This window comes from Pollachius pollachius (genome assembly GCF_949987615.1).
Source record: "Pollachius pollachius genome assembly, chromosome: 17".
Lineage (NCBI taxonomy): Eukaryota > Metazoa > Chordata > Actinopteri > Gadiformes > Gadidae > Pollachius > Pollachius pollachius.
In genome coordinates, this window is record NC_136950.1 from 836,209 (window position 1) to 860,994 (window position 24,786).

General features: G+C 43.6%; 1 protein-coding gene across 2 annotated transcripts; it reads right to left on the reverse strand.

The window, feature by feature from the left end:
• Window positions 1-502: 502 nt before the first annotated feature.
• On the reverse strand, window positions 503-24,786 carry LOC307088605 (uncharacterized protein). Of its 2 annotated transcripts, XM_079754545.1 has the most exons (19): window positions 24,650-24,786; window positions 18,345-18,410; window positions 18,158-18,223; window positions 17,765-17,830; window positions 17,409-17,536; window positions 13,564-13,660; window positions 13,272-13,394; window positions 13,081-13,194; window positions 12,815-12,881; window positions 12,438-12,663; window positions 7,963-8,112; window positions 6,783-6,932; window positions 6,518-6,589; window positions 5,213-5,263; window positions 4,837-4,979; window positions 4,505-4,605; window positions 4,265-4,422; window positions 3,377-3,679; window positions 503-2,106 (listed from the first exon to the last, which is right to left on the reverse strand). In XM_079754545.1, exons 6-19 carry the CDS (start codon window positions 13,644-13,646, stop codon window positions 1,529-1,531), a joined length of 2,319 nt encoding a protein of 772 aa, XP_079610671.1. In that variant the 5' UTR covers window positions 13,647-13,660; window positions 17,409-17,536; window positions 17,765-17,830; window positions 18,158-18,223; window positions 18,345-18,410; window positions 24,650-24,786; the 3' UTR covers window positions 503-1,528. The 2 variants fall into 2 exon arrangements, with proteins under 2 accessions (XP_079610671.1, XP_079610672.1); XM_079754546.1 differs by lacking the exons at window positions 17,409-17,536; window positions 17,765-17,830; window positions 18,158-18,223; window positions 18,345-18,410.

Below are 24,786 nucleotides of genomic sequence, written 5' to 3' on the forward strand. Positions count from 1 at the left end.
TGAATAACATTTCCATCTCACCCAGGATTCAATGCATCTCAGTCGAGTGTGGCTTGACGAGGCTGGCTGCTAGCGCCAGCTTCAGGGGCGGTGGCAGCTCGTACCTGCCAGCTTGCTACCAAACGTTTTGCGTTGAGGTGATATTTAAGGGTTGAAGAACTCCGGTGATAGGAAAATTCCTTACTACAGAGATTGCAGATAACGGTGTTCCTATCGACAGTTCCGTCTGGGAGTTTAAACTTTAACTTTCCGTGCACGGGGCCGAGCAGCGTTTTCTCGTCTGCCTCCATTTTGTTTCAACCCATATGACGCACCGGGTCAAAGGGCACTATAGAAGTGCGATTAATCTGCGTTAATTTTTTTTAACGCGTCATTTTCTGTGATTAATTAATCGGAATTAACGCGTTAATTTGACAGCCATAATTTATATATTATTTTTCTTAAGGCACTTATTGAAGCATTATTCACTAAAAAAACAAGAAATCATCGGCTGAACACAGGAGAACATTCAGTTGGATCCACCAAGTTGTTTATTGCAATTATGCTTCATTAACAAATACAACAGAAAAATAGTCCCTTTACTTGTACACAATAAACAGGAGGACTAAAACAATAGAAGCAGCAGACTTTACAAATCATCAACAGGTGTGCACATATCTTTAATAACTGAGCATGTTCTGCGGACGCTTGGTTCACATCAGAACACAAAAAATCAAGATTCAGTTTAAAGTAATTTACAACATGCAACATTATCCCATAGACCTCTTGGTTATTATTAATAAAATATAAAATCTGCTTTAAATCAGGTTGTTAATCAGGGTTATAACAAAAATGATATCAGAGCCCTTAAGACCAAAACTGGTGACGTCTGAAAATATACAAACATTTACCATCAATAGGTATTTTATATACATTTCAAATAATAAATGTGCTTCTCTAACTATGGGAGATCTTAAAAGTCTTTTCATGGTTTATCATACTATACTGTCTAGAAGAGGGAGAGAGAGGGAAAGAAAAAGAGAGAGAGAGAGAGAGAGAGAGAGAGAGAGGGGGAAAGAAAAAGAGAGAGAGAGGGAGAGAGAGGGAAAGAAAAAGAGAGGGAGAGAGAGGGAGAGAGAGAGAGAGAGAGAGAGAGAGAGAGGGAAAGAAAGAGAGAGAGAGGGAGGGAGAGAGAGAGAGAGAGAGAAAGAAAAAGAGAGAGAGGGAGAGAGAGAGGGAGAGAGAGAGAGAGGGAGAGAGAGAGAGGGAAAGAAAAATAGATAGAGAGAGAGAAAAAAATAGAGAGAGAGAGAGAGAAAAAAATAGAGAGAGAGACAGAGAGAAATAGAGACAGGGAGAGAGAGAGAGAGAGAGAGAGGGAGAGAGAGACTATAACTGCCACAGAGACACTGAGTCATCAGTCCTCTCAGTGTGTGTGTGTGTGTGTGTGTGTGTGTGTGTGTGTGTGTGTGTGTGTGTGTTGTGTGTGTGTGTGTGTTGCAGCACTGCAGCCGACGGTCCTCCTCCCCCGCGCCCGCTTTTTTTTTTTCTACAACCGACACAGAGTCGCTGAGCTCCCCCTCTCCTCTCCCACTGGGGTCCCCCCCTGCCATACCCAGACCCCAGGGAGGAGGTCCTCCTGGGTGAAGGAGGACCAGAAGGTGTGGAGGTGTGTCAGTGTGTCTGAGGACCCTCCTCCACCTGGGGACACTCTGTAGAAGGACAGAGAGCCAGCAGGCCGGTCCAGATACACTCCTACTCTGGTGGAGCCAGCGGGGGGGAGAGGGAGGACTGTTCTCCTACCGTTGTACCGGGCAGAGTAACCACGATCAGAACAATCAAGACTCCAGGACTTGTTGTTCCCTCCAAGCCCGCTGTCACGACCCGCTCCTCTCCTTGTGATTCCTCTGTATGTCACTCCTATATCAACATCTCCTTCCCACTCTACCTCCCAGTAACAGCGGCCAGTCAGAGCCTCTCTACCCAACACCTGGGACCAGTAGTCAAATCTCTCTGGGTGATCCGGATACGACTGGTCCTCTCCAACCCCCGTCACCTTCCTGTTGTCCTCAGACAGAGAGAGTCGTCTGTGGGCCGTGTTGGGGTCCAGTGTGAGTTCACAGGCATCTGAGGGAGAACCAGACATGATGAGCTGCTGAACCGCTCTTCATCCTCATCATCATCATCATCATCATCATCACTAGTACTGTTCTCCTGCGCTCTTCTTCTCTTTATTCTCTTACAGACTCTTTTTGTGATCGCTCTCTCTTCTTCAAACATTAACATAGAAAGACAAAAAAAATATATGATAGGTACTATATTGGAATCATGTGCTGTATATTTTCTAAGCAATAGGACACATTATGTTTAAGATAATTAAAGTTAAAGTTGATTGGAAATCCCATGTGTGTGTGAGTGGCTGTCCCAATCAAAACATTGAAACGAGGACAAATGTATAAAGTGCATTTACTCCCTCAGTATTTACTTCACATTAACATATCATACATCAAAATGTTCAGTATGATGAGTTGATTACACCCATGAAATATCTAAACAATATTTGTAACATCTTCCAAGATATTCCACTTTTGGATTTCCCAATACACATACATGGCCCTCAACCTTCAAAGGGACACCTGTGTAAAGAACAGACTGAAAGAGCTGAGCTCACATACAGCCTGGAGATGGACTGATGAACCACAGAACTGGTTCATTTATTATAGACATGTACTCAGACATACACCTGCTCACCTACACATACATATACACATCACTGGGGGCACTTGGCTAGGATTCATATCTATATCATCATACACACACAGACAGGCTGGAGATGGACTGATGAACCATAGAACTGCTTCATACATCAGGCATGTATTTATTCATGTGTGCATAAGTACACATAGTATAAATACACACTATATATATACAGTATAGTTTGTATCTGTGTGTGTGTGTGTGTTTGTGTTTGTCTGACTGTGTGTATATGTGTGTGTTTGTGTGTGTGTGTCTGTGTGTGTGTGTGTGTGCATGCGTGCGTCCGTGCGTGTGTGGGTGCGTGCGTGGGTGCGTGCTATGAATACATCAACAACAGTGTTATGAATACATCAACAACAGTGTTATGAATACATCAACAACAGTGTTATGAATACATCAACAACAGTGTTATGAATACATCAACAACAGTGTTATGAAAACATCAACAACAACGTTATGAATACATCAACAACAGTGTTATGAATATATCAACAACAGTGTTATGAATATATCAACAACAGTGTTATGAATATATCAACAACAGTGTTATGAATACATCAACAACAGTGTTATGAATATATCAACAACAGTGTTATGAATACATCATCAACAAACATCTCTCCTTGGATGCAGGACTTACCAAAGACAAGCAGTTGAGCGCTGTGATTGGCCGTGCCAGCGCTGTTGCTCGCCATGCAGCAGACCGTGTTCACGCCATACCCCACCCCTCTGACGAAGAGGAAGCCCCTCTCCACCCAGGCATCTGATTGGTCTGTGCCGTCCCTCTCCAGGGGCCTGCCGTTGTGGAGCCACTCTACTGTGGGCTCCGGCGTGCCGCCGGCGTGGCAGGTATAGCGGGCCGTTTGGCCCACGGGCAACACGTGGGTAGAGGAGTGGAACTCTGTGATGCTGGGAGCCTCCTCCTTCGTGGGCATCACTGAGCCTGAAGAAAGCAGGAGGAGAGGAGTGAACGTTTACAACACGGATCTAGAGATGCAGCGTCAGACACTCCCTTCACTCTGTCCTAACACCTGTCCACTAGAGGGTGACCCAGGGGATTCACCCCCAGTATTCTCGCCTGCCTCCTCATACATGATTGAATATCACAGCAGTGTCTACAAAGATCTCCCAGGGAGGGGAAGTCACTCCAGCGCAGAGATTAACGAGGCGGGGGCGGAGCTTGCAGAGAAGAACGCAAAACCGTTCAGCAGCTCAAAGAGAAACTAGTGCAAGTGAACCCAGAAAGGGTTGACCCTTGTGACCTGACCTGAGGAGACCGCAATAGAAACATGACCTGAGGAGACCACAATAGAAACCTGACCTTAGTAGACCACAATAGAAACCTGACCTTAGTAGACCACAATAGAAACCTGACCTCAATAGACCACAATAGAAAACTTACCTTAGTAGACCTAAACACACCCAACAACCTTTCAACTCTTAAAGAGTGTATTTACTGTATCTATGGCACAGAGAACAGAAAGGAGGAACCGTTCTCCACTCATGAACACAAACAAAGTCTGCGGACCCTTTTTGTTCAGCTCAGCCTCCAGATGATCCAGGTCTACGCTCTTCTCACAGATCCAATGGTGCAGTGTGTAACACGGTTCTTCAGACCAGCCGTCCTCCCCTGCCACGACACAGTCTCTTGCTCCGCCGTCATCGCGTGGTTTACCGTGTCTCCAACTGAGAACCACGAGGAGGAGACAGAGGAGGTCACTCTGTCACTCTCAGAGAAGAGATGCTGCTGAATAGTTTTCAGCCTTACATTGAGGTCATGGGGGTACCATCCACCCACTTGAAGGTCCCCTCTGTCTCTCCATCACTCAGTCCAATCCAGGAAGGACCCATCAATCTGCTGACAAACACCTGTTTCCAAAGGAAATAGCATCTGTTGTCATGACTACAAAGTACACACACACACACACACCAGACACACACACACACACACACACAATCTCTCTCTCTCTCTCTCTCTCTCTCTCTCTCTTACTTATTCACTCACACAAATAATATGTCTCTCCACACACACACACACACACACACACACACACACACACACACACACACACACACACACACACACACACACACACACACCAGTTCTTCTCTGCTGTTGATGACCACCAGGTCTGCCTTCCTTTGCAGACAGTCTTCTCTACTGGCCCTCCAGCCCTTCTTAGTAGTAGAAATAAGGTAGAAACTCTTGTCGTAAAGCATCCAGCCCTGAAGTGTAAATTCATCTGTTGAATGTAAAAGAAAATCCTGAACAAACAGAGAACTGCTTATCTTACGATCTTCGTTACGGACACACAACCCTGAGACCTGACCTTAACAGACCACATAGAAGCATGACCTTAATAGACGACAATAGAAACCTGACCTTAGTAGACCACAATATGAATCACAAAAGCAGAGGGTGTTGAAATTAATGTTAATGACGCGATTGATTTAATAACTTGGATAAAACCCTCACCGAGTTCACCCAGTAAGTGCTCTCTCCCCTCCCTCCAGGGTGACGGTGAGTCTAGGACAGGACAGAGGAATACAGAAGAATTGAGCTCTAAAACAGAAGCAAGCATCCTTTGCCGCCAACGGAGCTTCATGCCAATTCATTGTCACCCACGGCCGATAACCACCAGGTTGAACGCTGATTGGCTGTTACGTTACGTCCCTCAGTCGCCACGCTATTGAACGCTGATTGGCTGTTACGTTTCGTCCCTCAGTGGCCACGCTGTTGAACGCTGATTGGCTGTTACGTTACGTCACTCAGTGGCCACGCTATTGAATGCTGATTGGCTGTCATCACCCGAATGTGACAAATGACAAATGCAGTTGATTGCTTGTTTAAACAGGGTGAGAAAACAGGGAGTGGAAGGACGGGACCATATAATGTTCAGCTAACTGTTGGGTTACAGGGGTAATTGTTTAATGGAAAGTGTAGTATACTATGCATGCAAATCAATCACTCAATAGCTTTTACTGTTATTCAGGGCTCAAAGTGCATTGATACTTAAATACTACTAAATGCACGGCAACTACTATTGGTTAGTTGAAAATAATAAGAACAAACAGCTGAAAATTGTGTTCAAGTAACAACAGCTAAGGCAGCAACCTGCCTAACTATAGTGAACTAAAGCACGGGCTTGTGTGGGGGGGGGGGGTGTGAGGGCAAGATTGCAGATTGTACATTGGCTACCTGACGTGGGAGATGTTTTTTTTTGTTAACAGAAGAATGCGTCATTGAGATTAAACATCTCTTCAAGTGATCTGGCCAAGACAGGCAGCAGTAGCCTACAGTCACACATAGCCTACACATGAAACATGAGAACAACAAAACAACTGAAACAGTCGGCAGGGGGCAGGGGGGATTTCTATATCGCAAGACATTTCGGGAGGCTCAAGGAGGTGGATAATGTTTAAAGAAAAATAACGTTTTGCAAAAAAGTGTCTATGATAGACATAAGGCTCAGGTGGGAGAGTGTGTCGACGGCGGGGCGGTTATCTCAATCTTGCCGTTGTCTTGAAACGTCTGCATCAGCGCGCCCGTGTGTGCAGTGTGTGTCCCTGTGCGTGTGTGTTCGTGCACGTGTGTGTGGATTGTGTGTGCGTGTGTGTATGCGGTGTTTATATGTGTGCGTGCGGTGTATGTGTGCTAACCCTATTATTATCACTGAATCTAACAAAAACAATATGTATCATTATCATTGCTGTTATTACAGTCATTAATATGATTATACTGTATTGTAATTCTATTCAGGATGATATGATTTAGACTCACTGAAGCGCAGGGAGATGAGGAGAATACTCAGCAGTCCGATGCTCACAATGACAATGATGTGAAACCATAGAGCTGTTCAGGAGTAGGACACACACACACACACACACACACACACACACACACACACACACACACACACGGTCACTTTGGCTAAAAAAGTTTTCTAAAGATAAATCTTAAATGTATTTGGAGGAAAACATACTTTTTTGGATCATTGTTTTGGACTGGATTATTTATTTTAAGTTCTCTCTAAAGGACCACCTACCAAATCTTCTCTTCCTGGTCTCCTCCCGGTCCAAAGACGTGTCCTCAGGTTCCTCAGAGAGTCCAGGGTCCGGTTCAGAGATGGTGACCATTGTTGCTCCCTGACGTCTTCCACGGCTTCTGAACTTACCCTTCTTCTTTGCTCTATCAGCTGGAAAAACAACGTCACTTGTTTTCATTCTGACCAATTATCAGCTTGCAATCTGATACCATCAGTGTAAGGAAATGTTTTTCTTCTACTAAACACAGACTCACAGACTCACTCAAGCACACACACACGGACACACAGAGTAATGTACACACAGATAAATTCATACTGCGTGGCTGTCATTCACAGTCCAGACTCCCTACGGTCTGCAGAATCCCTCCCCGTCTTGAAGAAACACCTGAAGACCTCTACTGAGAACACCTCAGTAAGTGATGACGGGTACTGTGGCTCTCGTGTTTAGAACACACTTAAGCAGAGCAAGTACAGGTCTCTAGCATACATGTTATTATTCCCTCATTATTGACATACACGCACACATCGTTTACAGTAATACACACAGAAATACATACGTATACACACAGTAATCGAGGGGGGACAACATGTGGCCTGCGTGTCACCACGGTCTTTCACATCGGCCCACGCAGAAAATATGAGGACATGTATTGTGGGATAATTTGAGATATGTTTATATTAATGACAAACTTTATAGAATTATGTTAAATTCATAAGTACACCTGATATCACTTCAGTTAAATGAGCAGCCTTTATTAAAACACAAAATTGTTGATTAAATAAACCATTGTCACTCTAATGTCACGCTGCACTACCATCAATACTAAGTAATGAAAAAAACTAAACTTGTGTTCTGCTCCCTAAAGTTCCTCTGCACTCTGTTCCACGTATATAACGAACATATATCATGAAACACACAACTACTTAAGATGCCTATCAATAGTTTGTAACTCATGGGCGTAACCACAAGTCAAGTAAGGCTAATGTGAGCTTTTTGTCTCGATCACACACATGTCGTTATTTAGGAGAATAAATCTGTCTATACAGTTGCTGGTTCATCAGGTCGGCCCATTTGGCTAAAAACATTTTCTAAAAGTACATTTTAAATGTATGCAACACGAAAAAAACGCGTTTTTTTAACTGGATTATCTATTTTAAATCCTCTCAAAAGGGCACCTACCAAATCTTCTCTTCCTGCTCTCCTCCCGGTCCAAAGGTGTGTCCTCAGGTTCCTCAGAGATTCCAGGGTCCGGTTCAGAGATGGTAACCATGGTTCCTCCCTGACAGCTTCCAATACGTCTGCTCTCAGGAGTCAGCTCTGCTATATCAGCTGGAAAAACCACGTCACATGTTTTAATTCTGACCAATCATCAGCCTGCAATCATCAGTGTCAGGAAGTGACAGTGTTTTTCTTCTACTCTTATCAGATGTCTTCAGTTGACACACAGACTCACGGACGCATGCAAACACAAACACACACACACAAGATTATTTTTTATTGAATATAAAGACACAACATACATAGGTATAATATAGCAGATAGCGTAGTGGACATGTCTTGGAGTCCACTACCGATTTGTATTCATATTTTAATACAACTTAACTCACCACATTATGGGAACAGCAGAATATCTGTGTTTCGCTGACGTTGTCTGTGTGTGTGTGTGTGTGTGTGTGTGTGTGTGTGTGTGTGTGTGTGTGTGTGTGTGTGTGTGTGTTGAGAGACATATTGTGCGTGTGATTAAGTGAGTGAGTGAGTGAGGGAGAGAGAGAGCGAGAGAGATATTGTGTGAGTGAGTGAGTGAGTGAGTGAGTGAGTGAGTGAGTGAATGAGTGAGTGAGTGAGTAAGTGTGAGATAGAGAGAGAGAGAGAGAGAGAGACAGACATTGTGTGTGTGATTGAGTGAGTGAGTGAGTGAGTAAGTAAATTGGCATGCTATTTGTCCCTTAGCAGAGACTACACCGTAGCAGAATACCTGACCACCGTGACCGACCCAAAACTGAGGAAATCCTTGACCAGATACAGACTCAGCGAACACAGCCTTGCCATCGAGAAGGGATGCCACAGCCAGACCTGACTCCCAAGAGAAGACAGACTGTGCTCCCACTGCACACACAACCAACTAGAGACAGAACTGCACTTCCTCAGGAATGCACACTTCCCACGGATTACAAAGGCATGCAAGGACTTCAAAGACACTCCAGATGCTCACAAACTGCCATACCTGTTGGGAGAAATACAACAATGTACGAACGCAGCAGCAAGATTCGTCACCTGTTGTGATGAGAGAAGGACCTCAAACTCCCCATAGACTCATCCCCCTGGACTCACTCTGAACAAAATTATTGCACTAATCCTCCATAATGTAAATACTGTGTATTTAGAGTGTATCTTTAATTTATCTGTTTATACGAGATACTGTAATTTTATTAATTTTATAATATCGCACATTTTACTTTTTAAAGTACTTTTATAGTATAACATTTGATATGTAGAGATATTTTGTATTGAACGGTTTATACTTATTATGTTATCATAATGTACATCTTACCTTTATACTTTTTATTTTATAACGCTGTTTATTTTATTGTTCACCTGCTTTGGCAATGCAAATGTATATTTCTCATGCTAATAAAGCTTTTTTGAATTGAATTGAATTGAATTGAGAGAGAGAGAGAGAGAGAGAGAGAGAGAGAGAGAGAGAGACTGTGTGTGTGAGTGAGCGTGTGAGTGAGTGAGTGAGTGAGTGGATTTAAACAGTTATTGCTCAGAGGTGGTGTGATTGAGAGAAGGGATATGGCTGTTTTATTGATGTGGTTAACATGGTGTGAATTATTGCAACTGTTTGTTCGTCTGAATTCTGCATTCTCCGTCCGCAAACAACATGAACAATTATTACTATTGTAAAATGACGACTTTTTACTCGGAAAAGTGACTTTAGTGCCTGGACGAGTGAAACGTAAATGTACCTATCCCAGGAACAATGCCTCATGAAAAAAGTTTATGTTGACACACACACACACACACACACACACACACACACACACACACACACACACACACACACACACACACACACACACACACACCTTTGCTGTTCTGCAAGCTGTGATGGACACTTGCAGACTAACACTATTCTCAATTCAATCCATACAAATTTTATCTAAAGTAAAATATTTACAAGCCAGGGCAACATGTTTGTGGCTGTATGGCTCTGTTGGGGGAAACTGGAATAGATCACAGCGATCTTCATTTCCTCCTTGCACCGCTGCGTCTCCAGATACGTAGAGATACAGGACGCTACACCCTGAGTCTTGTTATCTGTGGTCTGTGTGTGTGTGTGTGTGTGTGTGTGTGTGTGTGTGTGTGTGTGTGTGTGTGTGTGTGTGTGTGTGTGTGTGTGTCTGTGTGTTTTTTTCCATGTCATCATAATGATTATTGAGTGTATTTATATTCTCAGCCGGGGCAACATGTCTGTATTTGGCGGGATGGCTCTGTGGGGGAAACTCCCCGGCCGTCCGAGCAGCCTTGAAACACCACATCCCCATCAGGTCAAACAGTTTAGAACGCCCTGGACCAGAGATCTGAAGGGCTTCGCAGGCCGCTTCTTAAAGGACGCCCACTGACCCTAGCCCCCCAAAGGGCAGGGAAAGCCCCCCTAATATCAGGGACCCTGGAGAAGGAACCCTGAAGAGGGATCCCTCTCCAGGGATGGTAGGAGTGCAATAGGAGCCAGAATAATGTGTAGACGGAATGGTAGCATTACAACTGCTATCTGACAGATATCCTCTATCCATCGCTATCTCTTGTCTTTATAGTCCAACACTTAAAAGCGGTTGCTTTAGTTATTTCATCATTTTGTTTATATGTACTTTCTTTTTTTTTAAGCACAGAGAGAGAGAGAGAGAGAGAGATTCACACACACACACACAGACAACCAGCATTTCAAGGTCCTGGAGTGGCCTAGCCAGTCTCCAGATCTCAACCCCATAGAAAATCTTTGGAGGGAGTTGAAAGTCCGTGTTGCCCAGCGAAGGCCCAAAAACATCACTGCTCTAGAGGAGATCTGCATGGAGGAATGGGCCAAAATACCAGCAGCAGTGTGTGAAAACCTTGTAAAGACTTACAGAAAACGTTTGACCTCTGTCATTGCCAACAAAGGGCATGTAACAAAGTATTGAGATGACCTTTTGTTATTGACCAAATACTTATTTTCCACCATAATTTGCAAATAAATTCTTAAAAAATCAGACAATGTGATTTTCTGGATTTTTTTTTTCATTTTGTCTCTCATAGCTGAGGTTTACCTATGATGAAAATTACAGGCCTCTCTCGTCTTTTTAAGTGGGAGAACTTGCACAATTGGTGGCTGACTAAATACTTTTTTGCCCCACTGTATATACACCTCCACACACACTCATTAACACACATCGGCTCAGCCGCAATATATTAATTAATATATACACCTCCACACACACATTAACACACATCGGCTCAGCCACAATATATTAATTAATATAAACACCTCCACTCACACTCATTAACACACATCGGCTCAGCCACATAGTTACCCTGGTCTCCCCCTCAATAGAATTAGATCTCAGTCCACCCCCCACTCACTCTGTTCCTCCCCCTCCTGTAGATTCCACCAAGCAGCGGCCCCCACCACAGACCCGGACTGGTACAGGTACAGCGGAGAGACTCAACGAGGTGGCTGAACAGAACACCATGATGATGGGTCAAAGCAAAGGGAAATGTCCCACAAAGCAATCCCAATCTGAAGCCACCTCTAATGACACCAAGTCTCCTCCGCTGTCCGTCCAGTCCACGAGCACACCCTCACAGCGCACTGTGCAGCTTAGACTCCACCACGCCCTTAATTCGGCCACGTTAAGTCCCCTCACCATCACTCCCGAGCGCCGACGGCCGAGTGTAACCACCGACCCGAAGCCTCAACCGAACAAGACGATATTCAAAATGACCAGACACCTTTGGGTGTCAAGGCACCTTTCATGACACCCAAGGTCCCCTTGCAATTCATGAAAACAATCTAGGGTCAAAAACAGCAGGAGAACTCGTGCTCCTAGCACCCACGGTGCTGAGAGCCCTAGCACCCATGGTGCTGAGAGCCCTAGCACCCATGGTGCTGAGAGCCCTAGCACCCACGGTGCTGAGGCAGGAGGTTGGGACGGTGAAGACCAGCTGAGGATGACGAAGGGAGCGGCAGGGCCTGTCCTCCTGGAGGAGGTCGGGGAGATAAGTGGGGGCCACGTTGTGGAGGGCTTTGTCGGTGAGCAGAAGGGTTTTAAGGTCAATCCGGTGTTGGACACTGAGCCAGTGTAGTTGGACGAGAATGGGGGTGGCGTGGTTGGGTGATTTGGTGCTGGTAATGATGACATTTAACATTCTTTAACCTGAGACCCCCACCATTACCCTACATATCCGGATCAAACCATTTAACCTGATGCCCCACAACAACCCCACATACTGGATCAAACCATTTAACCCCAAAGAGGAAATATTGTCTCCACATGGAAGTGTGAAATGTATAAGTCTCACACTATGTAATTTAGTCTGAAGAGAACAAATAATAATCTCCTACTGCTCATCAAAATGTGTATTTCTTCTCTGTTTTCAAGATAAGAGCCTCTTACCGCCCCACAGTGTGTCGGCCAGTTCCTCCTGGTTCATCTCCATCAGGCAGAGCTTTGTGATGTCCACCACTCCCTCTATGGCGCGCCTCCTCTGCTCCTCCTTCTTACCATCCACCTCCTCCTCCTCCCTCTGACCCTCTGAGCATTGTGGGTAATCTGAGAAGAGATCCCTCCAGAGCTTCTTCAGCTCCTTGTCTAGAAAAGCGTGTGCGTTCTCCTCAGCCCTCTGGAACAGAACAAACATCAAGGAGAACTTTACTCTGAACTAACTGAGACATCAGAAGCATCTGTCCTGGATCCACGTCCCGCTGGACAAGAGATGCTTTCTAATGTCCATGGAGAGCTGAAGTCAAACGTCTTGGTGGACATTTACACACCTTGATCAGCTCTGTTTGATGCTGCTGTAGAGACTGAGAGCTGGTAACCTTTGACCTCTTCTGGTGTCTGTGGGGAACACGCACACACACACACACACACACACACACACACATACACACACACAAACACACACACACACACACACACAAACACACACACACACACACACACACAATTATATTTCCCCAGACTTGTAGACATCAGTATCAGTAGAGTCTGATAACAACCAACTGGTCCGTTTTCCTCGTCTGTTTGAAAGTCCTACCTCTTCTTTCTGGAGGGGCGTCCATCTGTAAAGTTCAATGGTAAACGCATAGAGTGGTCACTCTTCATGGAGACACAGCTGGGTCCAGGGGAGTCTGCTCTCTCCTTCTTGGCTCTTTTAGAAAAACAAAAAACAGGATTTATGGACTTTTGGTAGAAGTTGTGTCTTTATGATCTCTGATAAATCCTTACCTCCTCTCAATAGACTGGTTTCGATCTTTAGAGTTATCAGGATGTTCCATAGCGGGGGCACTCTCAAAGGAGTCACAGCTGGAGCTGGATCCAGGGGAGTCTGCTCTCTGCTGCTGCTCTGGGCTTCAACACACACACACACACACACACACACACACACACACACACACACACACACACACACACACACACACACACACAGCTTTTACTCAGACTAATGATGGAGTCATGATGCATCACTGCTGATCTCTGAGATGGACAACAGTCGCAGACAGAGAGATCCTCTTCTTACCTCTTAGCTTTGCTCCGGCGGCCATGTTCCCCAGACAGAGTGGTTTTAGAGGTAGAACCCCCCTCCTCTCTCTCCTCACCCATAGAAGACTGGAGACCTGGACACAAACACAACTCATCCATCACTTCATTTGCCTTCTGAACTTTAGCTGTTTATTGAGAGAGAAGATCATTGTGACTGCGTCACACTAAAGCGTTATGGACGTCATAGACCATCAATATGAACCCCACAACATAACCACACTGCCCTCACTACAATACAGATGTGTACAGCAGATGACAGGTGAAGAATTAAACACCTTGGAGACTGTAACTGTGCTTAACTTACAACACAAAAAAGATATGCAATAGACTTAAAAGGATGCATTGCGGTACAATTAAAAGTAAAGAACGTTAGAATAATTTCTCCACTGGAACAAAGTCTGAATTCTGTCACTTTACTGAACCACAGATCCCATATAAATCAACTGGTGAAGCTCAACACATCAATAGTCAATCCGCACAAATATTGAACTTTTTTAAACATCAGCACATTGAAAGGACTTCTGTCAGGTCCTTCTTTTAATTCGGAGTAGCATCAAGACAAACGAATCACTTTAATATTGAAGCAGTGAAACATGAACTAACGTTGTATTCTCTACAGTAAACTCTGTCTTTAATTGATAAGCGATACACGGAGACATATACATAGGCGTCGATTACTCCGGGGACGCCGGGGACGCGTCCCCACCAGTTTTCGGTAAGATTCATTTTGTCCCCCCCAGAAAATAAATAAATAAATAAATAATAAAAAATAATAAAATAAATAAATAAAATAAAAAAAAATTAAAAATTAAAAATTAAGTTAATAGCGCGGCGAGACAGATGCCAACCAATCCACAAAAAGTATCCGGATACGGCACACAGCCGTCAACAATTTGCAACAACTAACATTTGGATGAGTAGTTCTAGAATGGGGGAGGGGTGGGTGGTACGGTGGGCGGCTCCTTCTCTCTGCAATCTGAACCTGACTGCTTGCTTCGCATTTCCATGGACAATCTGCTGCGGTTGCAGCCTGCATTTGAGGAGAGGAGGTCCGGAGGAGGTAACGTAACGTATTTAGATTTATTCATGATGACAATCTGTACAACTCCTTTGACGTAGTTTGACTACTAGCTTCTAGAAGCCAAGTAGGCCTAGCTGCCACAGTCAAGTTGGATCTGCCGGCTGTTAGCGATAGCATTAGATAATTGTATCATCTTAGATGCAGTTAGAGTTTAGATAAGGTAACATTAATGCTACACTACCCTCAGCCAGTCTTCCCATGTGGTAACATTTTATTTTACCAAAGTTAAGCTTATCTAAGCTTGTTATTGATGAGCTAGTGTAACACAATTCCAAGTATGTAGGCCTAGTGGTTATGTTTCTGACACTGATGCAATCCATTTTATTATCCTTCTCCAGACCAGACCTGCTGCAAGTGCCTTTGCAAGGACTGAAAAAAGGTGGTTGCATATGCATTACGTTGTGAAAATACCGAAGTAAGAACTGTGACCAGACATGGATGTGGGTTCAGCATTTTTTTTTTTAATTGATTGGCAAAATAAACAGAAAAGCTTTTTGATTGCACAGAAATTCTAGCAGAACATAAAGTGTGTGTGTGTGTGTGTGTGTGTGTGTGTGTGTGTGTGTGTGTGTGTGTGTGTGTGTGTGTGTTACACAATATATACAATAATAACCCAGAAAAACTGCTGGGCAACTACTAAATACAATTTATTGCAAGAAGAACCCTGAAAAACTGTTTTTCTTTGTGCAAATTCTTGAAGAACACAAAACTGGGGTGTGTGTGCAAATTATGCCACGCTGGACAACTACTAAATACAAACAAACGTAAGCCTATTGTATATTCTGTGTTTTAAAATGCCCCAAACAAATGTGCACGCCTCTCCGATGTGGCAATGAAGGCAGTGGCTATTTTCTGTCTTGTTATTTTCTCTAGCTTCTCCTTGTGGACATGGCAGACAGACACACTGTTGAGTTGTGACTGCAACATCGTGGAGCGGAGCCAATTCTTCAAACGAAGCAGGGCACTGAAGCTTCGCTCCGCTTCGCAAGAAGAGCCTCCACTTGGGTAAACAGCCGCCTAACTTCTGGTACCATGGTCTTCAAGACATTAGTGACTTCTTGACTAGAATTGAACTTGTCATTTGCCTTCAGCATAGTTAGTTGCACTTGCAGCAGCTGTGCATCCAATTCTGGGTAAAGCTCTACTACCTCGCTAATTTTCCCCGACACTAGGTGTTGCTCCAACATGGCCAAACGACCAAGGCCCTCTTGGTTGAACCTCTCATCCAGCTGCATGCTTGCTGTATCGATGGCAGAGAAAAATTGCACCCTGAAAGAGTCCTCTGCCGAAGATGGGGTGTGGCTGTTTGCAGGCCCACCATATCGGTTAGGTGGTTTCCGTACTTGTGGAAGATTTATTGGCTGCAGATCAAGAGATGTGGTGAGTTCTACAGCTCTTGAGTAAAGCCTCATAAATTTCTCGCTTGTTCTCTGTGCCACAAACGCTTTTCTTGTGCAATCAACAGCCTCTAACATCCCGCCAATTGTTACTGCCCTCCCTTGCAAGCTCTTATTAAGACCTTCAAGCTGCAGGAGAATATCCTGCCCAAGGATAAGGCCAAGTACCGTGTTGCCTTTATGCAGATGGTCAAGATGGCCACTTGCTCGAGGAGCTGTGACCCCTTTCGAGGAAGCCAACTCCTCCAATGCAGCCAAGATCACCTCGTATTGGGTGAGGACCGACTTGATCGCTGGCGTTCGCACAGTCCATCTGGTAGCACACAATGGCTTAATTGTGGTGAATGAACCATTTTCAGATATGGCTATCTGTTTAAAGATTGTTTTGAATTTCCCAGACTGGCCAAACAAACATCCCAGGTCATGGATCCACTGGAGGTCATCTCGCACAACTGGTGTGGATGAGCAGGCTGCTTGCGTGACCAGATTCACACAGTGAGGACCACAGTGGACAAAAGTGGCAAGCGGCTGTTCTCTGCGGACCAAAGCTTGCATCCCAGATAGGTGCCCTGACATGTTTGCTGCTCCATCATAGGTTTGGCCACGAAGACCCGAGAGTGGAAGATTGAGACGGAGCAGCACATCGGAGGCAATTTTCCAAAGATGCTCGCCAGTTGTGGAAGAGGCCTCGTACAACCCTACAAACTCCTCCCTTGGTTCCAGATCTTGGTCCACATAGTGGAGGCAGATGGAGATCTGCTCTGTTCCACTGACGTCCTGTGTGCCGTCCATTATGAGGGAATACTGCAGCACAGGTAAGGAAAAAATCTCTGCGGCTATCCCCCTAATTATAAAATGACCTATAATGCTCAGTAACTCATTTTGTATTTCAGGGCTTGTGTAGGGATGCTCTCTCTTCAGCCAGCTTGCAAGGTTGGGGTCATCCTCCGCCTTATCTCGGAGATAATTTTGGAAGTTTCCATCCATATTGGCATGGCCTCTAAGAGCCAAGCCCTGTTTGGAGAGGTACCTTACCGCACCTACAATTTGTAAAAGAGCTAACCTGGCTGCCTCTTGAGCCCTTGCTGAAGGGCGGCACAGTTTAATTCTTATGGAATCCTTTGTGTGCGCCTGTGTGTTGAGGGCAATTAAATGTGCCTTGCTGTTTTGGTGTGTGCTGAATGATTCCCTACTTTTTTTCCAGTTTCGGAACCCTACAGAGATGAATGTTTTTTCTGCGATTTTGGCCAATGTCGACTTCTGGTTTGCAAAAGCAGTCATACAGGGGAAACACAAAACACCCTTAACTTGCTGGCTGTAGTGCAGCCAAGGAATGATTTATACCAAATATCTTGGAATGTAGGAGTCCTATTCAGCAGAGTTTGTGGCTCAATTTCTCTTGCACTGGGCTGGTACGGGCCATCCAATGGGTGTTCAAGGCAGATCCCCTCAGTTTGAGTAGCTGGCTGCTCCTGAAATGTAATTAATTTATTGGATGTGAGTAAGTGTAAATCGTTCAGTGTGTAAATAGTTGTTAATAGTTGTATTTTTGTGGAGTAGTCCAGTAGGATTGAGGACTGCATATTTGGCAAACAGAATGCATATTTCAGTATTGAATTGTTTTAAGATCATTGTTGCTGCCTGTCTGTATGTTTATTTGAATACGATCAGGTCTTTTTCAAGACATTTGAGGGCCTCACCTCGTCATGCTCATCTGCCTGTTCCTGCAATTATTGGTTTGTCTCAGATGGGCCGGGGTCCTGTTCCTGACACAGACCATGTAAAAATTGAATGTTACTTGTTTCAATGTATTGAATCATACTTTAATGTCACAGGGTGAAATATTGTCGTTCATGTAGTGTTGTTTTAATGGAAATCTGTCAATTAACACACAGGTTTGTTTTTCTAGGGTGACTGAGTACTGTGAGCAGCCAATAACGGGAAAATGTCCTTGTGACGAGTCCATCCAGGCAAGTCACAATGCTAATTTATATTTTAAGCCATGCTCTTGGCCTGTTAACATGCTCAAAATGTCATTACAAGCACTGCTCTAAAAAATATTATTTTTTTCTTCAGTTACATGTTGACCTCACCTCTCCATTGTCATCATCCACAATTTCCTGGCATTCACTAAGTACTGATTGACTTAGATCCTCTCCCTGATAAAATGTTAACAAAGACAGAAGATTGTTGATAACTTCATTGATTTAGCTCTGTCTTATTTATTTATTTTAAAATGCAGTGTTTCCTCCTTTTAGGAACTTGTTTCTGCCAACTCACCTCTTCATTGCCATGATCTACCAGTTCCTGCCTTTCATTAAGCTCTGATGCACTTTGTTCCTGTTCCTTATGAATAAAAAAAAAGATTGTTAACTCAATTGATTATGCCCTCTATTTTATGTGATTTATGTGGTGTGCAAACAAAAGTCTTGTAACCTTTATTGTAATGATACGACTACTATGACGGTATGTTGGTTGTGGTATATATGTTATCAGTATTGTAATTGGTTTTTGACAAAATATTGGTTTGAAGTGTGCGGTTGCCTGGTACCATGGTTGTTACTTGGTACAAATAATATGGATGATTTACGACCATCTAGTGGGGAGTCTGCAAACTGCTAACAAAACGTCATCGAAGTGAAAATAAAATAAATCATCCGTACTGTTATAAATTCAAAATTAATTTAAATAGGAAAGCTAAACGTTAAAGCACAAAGGGCAAAACACTCCGGTAGCACTAGGCATGCTAGCCAACAGTGTGTCGCGCTGGTAGAGGCTAGCTAGCTAAAAAAACTCAAGAATGACATTTCTAGAATAATATTAATTTAGCTGAGCTCATAAGACACTAGCACACTAACTGTGCATGTCAGCTTCAACTGCTTAGCTTTAAAAAAAAAGCTCTGATGTCCTGTCCACTCCTTTTTGACATTATGCTGTATAATTAACTATGTAGGATGAGAGAATGTCGGGCTCTGGTTGTATCGCTATCTCGTCTTTTTTCAGTCGTGACTAGATGCCCCCTCTGCAGCACCGTAGTTGTGGATTCTTTTTGTATGAGGCGCCAGCCTGGCTTGGACAATGAATGAGATATTAATACCAATACTCTATGGCTGGTATGCAATGATGAGGCATCAGACCGTCAATTAATTTTAGCCTGAATACATAGGAAAAAAACACCAGACCGTTAGTACCACGGATGGACAGTATCAGAGCGAAAACCTGTTGAACTAAATGGATGTGGTTAGGCAGCAGGCATGCAGGCAACCCCGCGGGATACATCTGCAGACCACTGGCACATTAATAAAGGTAAGATGCGATATTTATTGCTTAAGATTTGCTGGTACTTTGGCAAGATCATTTTTTGCCCTCATGTGGTCAGCTGTTTTAACTTGAAATAGTACTACTAGCCATAGCCTCCAAGTAGCTTAACTTAAATTATCCAGTGTTTGCGTTCTTACGATGTTGGGTATAGAATAGTGGATATTACGATAGTGGAGTCGGTGGAGTCAGTCTCTTGTTGACTCAAAGTGACTTTTGGTCATTCGCTTTGCTTGAATTCTGGAATAATTGTGTCTGTGTGGTTGGGGGGGGGGGGGGGGAGTGCATGGGTTTCGGTCAGAATGCCCTGTAGATTGGATGGATGTGTGTTGTGAATTGAGAACAGCCAGCTCATGATGTGATATATAGCGTTCAGCCAGGGCCGCTGACAGGTTTGGCTGGGCCCGGGACAAAATTCTCTCAAAAAAAAAAAAACACACACACCTCTACTTTCTCAGTCCCTACCTTACCCTTAAATGACGGAAATTCAAAAAAATACTCTTTACTCAACAAACAATTTATTTGAACATTTTAACATTAACTTTGTGTGCAACTATTTAGGTGCGAAATGCCATGCGCCGGACTTTTGTGGTGTTAAAGTCATCAATGAGGTCATTGAAGTCCAGCTTCTTTGCAAGCTTGTGCTCTATGGAAAGCATTGCCAGCCCGTTGAGCCTCTCCTGTGACATCTTTGAGCGCAAGTAGTTTTTTATTAGCCTCAATTTGCTGAAGGCTCGCTCACCTCCAGCCACAGTCACTGGCATGGACAGGAAGATCCTGAGCAAAATGCAGAGTTCCCCATAAATGCTCTGAAGCCCCATTTCGTATATGGCATTCAAAAGATCCAGGGATCCAAGATTTTCTTTGAATGTTGCACTGTATATTTTTTTAATGTGCAGGATTTGGTCTTGAATGGACTCCGTCAGGTCACTCTTGTACTTTTCAGTGAGATTTTTGCAGGCTTCCTTGATGCTGTCCTCCGGCATCTCCCTGAACTTCCAGAGGACACAGAACTCACTGCAGATCTGCTGCATGGACTGAAATCTTGTTTCTAAGTGGGACATTATACTGTCCCGAAAGAGGTCCTCTGGGCTTTGCACCTCTGTCTCTGTCTGTTGCTCATCAAAAAAGTGTTTCCTCTTTCGAGTCTTCACTTCAATCTTGGCACTGATGCCCATGTCAGTGGCAACAGCAGTTGCCTCTTTCAAAAAATTGTTCCAAGAGGAACGCAATAATGCAATCTCCCCCTCCAACTCTTTAATATTAGCTGCTTGGACATCCAATGAGATTGTTGAGGACTGACTTATAATGTTCCTGTCCTCGATACATTGTAGCACCTTTGTCCAAAATGTGAGGAGCAAGACAGCATTAAAGGATTGAAAGTAGGTTTTCAGCCCATGTGCCTCAGCTTTTGTGTCATTGCTCAGGTTTCCTGTTGAAATGAGTGTGTCAAGTGCCTGTATCACGCTTGGCAAATGTTTTGCCACTGGGCGCACAGCTTCAATCCGAGCACTCCATCGCGTGTCTGATAAGAGGTGAAGACAACATCCCAAAACTTTTTTGAGGATTCCCCACCGTTGAGGACTTCCACTGAACAGTTTGTACAGCTGATTTACAAAGCCAAAGAAAATATCAACTTCTGGGCAAGCTCTGGCAGCATGGACACCAACCAAGTTTAAGGTGTGAGATGCACATGGGGAGAATCTGGCCAAGGGGTTCTTATCTAGTATGCGCGCTTGCACCCCTTTCACCTTTCCAGCCATGTTTGCACCATTGTCATAGCACTGACCCCTACAATCAGCTAGGTCTATTCCATGCTGGTCAAGTGCTTCCTCCATCATGTTGGCTATTTCCTCTCCTGTTTTTTTGGAAAAATCTTTGAACTGAAGGAAACGCTCCTTAATTTCCCATGCATTTTCAGTGGAGGTTTGACTGACATACCTCAGTAACAATACATTTTGCTCCACATTAGAGATGTCTGGGGTTGCATCACACATAATTGAACAAAATGAGGTCTCTTGCCTTTCCTTCAAAATAGCCTTCAGGACACGTTGTGCACAAAGTTCAATGAACTCGTTTTGGCTGTCAGGTGAGAGGTAATGTGCTTGCAGCCTTTTGCCCTGTAGCCGCTGCTGTCTGATGTTTTCCACATGACCCTTTAGGACAGCGTCATACCTCGATAATAGCTCAATTAAGCCCATGAAATTACCATTATCTGGTTCATCAATTTTGTTTGAGCTGCCCCTGAATGGCATATTTCTGCAGGCCAAGTACAGGGTCACATCCAGCAGTCGCTTCAGTAGTGCTTTGTTTTTTTCAATTTCTGTGTCCAGCAATTTCTGTTGTTCACTATCAATTCCAGCTGTATGTAAGACAGAATGTTGCAGGTTTTTCCATTTCCAATAGCAATGTTTGTGTGCCACATTTCTTTCATGTTCTGGGAATCTTTCATATAATTTTTTGTATTGGACTTTGGAAATCTGTATCCCATTTGTAGAATTTAGTGCACTTGTTGACCTTTTCTCTACTTCATGAGAGAAAAGTAAACATGGAAGGCAAAATAAGGCTTTCTTCGTCCTGCTATAGAGAATCCAGTCCCTATCGTTTTTTTCCCGTCTATTGTGAGAGGAAGAATATGTTAAATAGTGGGGAAATGCCCTGCCTTCTGCATCTGCTGGCAACTCATTTGCCATCTCTGAAAATGGGATTCTTTTCGCCATTGCACGCACAACGGTTACTCTGTCAGCATCTTCCATTTTTGCTGGCCATAATGCAGGGTCATGGTAATCAGGGGAATGAGCCCCTCCTCCTTCGCTGTGACTTTGTCTCTCACTGGTAACCTCTGACTCTTCCTCTACTCTGGGGGATGGATCCACTCCTCCTGAATCACTGTGTCTTTCTCTCTCTCTCCCTTCACTCTCCTCCCCTTCTCTCTCACTGGTAGCCTGTTCTTCCTCTATCTCACTGGTAGCCTGTTCTTCCTCTCTCTCATCCTGTTTGGTAGCCTGTTCTTCTTCTCTCTCATCCTCTCTAGCCTCTCCTATAAAGGTGAACATATTTCGATAAAAAGGGCTATATCTAAATTAACACGGGTCAGAATGAACCATTTAAAAAAGAACAAATTGAAAACCCCTTAATTTGACGATTTAAACACAGAAAAAAATAGGTAAGGTTTTTTAGCTAAGGTTTTTCAGCTAAGGTAGCTAAGGTTTTTTTTTTTGTTCCCAAAATTGTCAAACGCCGAAACACAACCACAGAATTCCCTTGTGCAGCTCCCAAACACATGACGTCGGGATGACAAGCCCATTTATTACGGATAAACCAAAAGGATTATTTACAACTTTAATTGGATAGGCTATGGATATGGACTGAGTGAAGTTATGGCTTTCAGAATCATACCACAATAAAACTCACGCTATTGTATTCACTTAGAGCTCATTAACTGCACATTTCATCGACCATTTTTCACTTGACCAAGGGGAATCATGTCAAGGGTACTTTTATTTATCGCCAGACCCGCGTTTATGTCCGCTGAACATCCAGAGAATGTTTGGGGAACAAGGCGGAGCCATTCATCTGGCGAGTTTCAAGTTAACGGCAATCAGAAACTAAGTTACAGGCTACCCCAAAACGTCACGTTTATAACCCATTTGTTACATCCAACTCTATCTAAATGGCAATTTCACATGTTGCCATGCCACTGGCTTATTTTAAACCATGAGCCGCGTTACACTGGCTGTAATTCAGCTGACTGGGAATGATTCTCAAATCAATTCAGCCTGATTGGAGTGCGCAGCGCGTGCCTGCCTGAAACATTTGATTTGGACATGGGCCTATTTGCGGGGTAATGTGCATATTCTAAGATTCAATTAGATATAGGCGTATGAAACACAGTGTAATAAAGCCTTTGTGGTTATCAAATTATTCAATGCCCCCTGTCTGTCTGATATTGATCTCCGTGTGACTTGCTCATGTGGTGCTGCGCTGATATGTTTGACACGCCGCCTGTGCCTGTGTTACTTGACGACGGGGCTGGAAAAAGTTGGCCGTGTCTTACCTGGCTGTGCTGCACAGCTGCCTTTACTGGTACCTGCAGCATCACCTGAGTCTTTTCTGAAATATTTATAAAGAGATCCCCTCAGGCTTTCGGCTTCTTCCCCTCTTTTTCGCCTTTCTTTTTTTTTCAGGGCTCCTGACTTGTGCATGTTGAATCAACTCGCGCACTGACCACTAATGGAATGATGTCGTCTTTTTTCTTCTCCAAAGACCAAACCATTTTGGCATAGGGGTGATAGGGGGTTATTGGCCGTTTTTTCAAGGGCAATGAAGGCAAACAATCTAGGAGTCATTAATTGAATGCAAATAAAGCACTTTTCTTCTCTAAATCAACACATTTTGAAGTATACATACAATAATTAATCCCAACTTCATGGGGGTCCAGTTATGGGCACCCCCCATTCCAGGGCCAGTCCAGGGCCCGGGACAACGTACCCGTTTGTCCCCCCCTGTCGGCGGGCCTGCGTTCAGCTATTATTATTTTTAGCTTTTTCAATCTATTTGTAGTGCTATGTGTAGCTACGTTTGCCCCTTCTGAACTTAAACACGTAGGTAATAAGCTCCTCTTTGTTTATGTTGGTATAGCTCATGCCATGTCACGTCAACATTGAGTGCATCATGGAGCAGAACATAGTGGGTCATCATGTCCAATGCTTTTTGAAAACACTTTCTTCATAAAACGTGTCAGACATTTTTTTGTATAAATTTTATATTAGTAAGCTACATGGGTATCCCGTCTTTCAGAACCTTTCATGACCTGAGCTAAAGAAAAATAAGGTGCATCCTCAATGTACCCAGCACTTCTGAAAAAGCACTCCAGATTGCGTCTCTGTCCCCACCACATTTCAAACCAAACTGACGCCAATGGACATATACAAATATGAGATCAATATTATATACCAGTCACGTAAAGACAATATTAACGGTAGTAAGCTGGTTGTTCATTATCATATACATAACCTAAAGACAATATAAACGCTAGTAAACTGGTTGATTATTATATACCAGTAACCTAAAGACAATATAAACGCTAGTAAACTGGTTGATTATTATATATCAGTAACCTAAAGACAATATAAATGCTAGTAAACTGGTTGATTATTATACACCAGTAACCTAAAGACAATATAAACGCTAGTAAAATGGTTGATTATTATATACCAGTAACCTAAAGACAATATAAACGCTTGTAAACTGTCAGCCTACCTTACCTTATCGTATCTACTCCGGGATTATATTGCGTCCATACGGTATAAAGTTGTAAAAGTATAAATGTATGGGAAGAAACGGAGGTTAAAGTGCTCATAAAACAAGTTAATCAGGTGAAAGAGAGTGAAAGTAAGGCTCC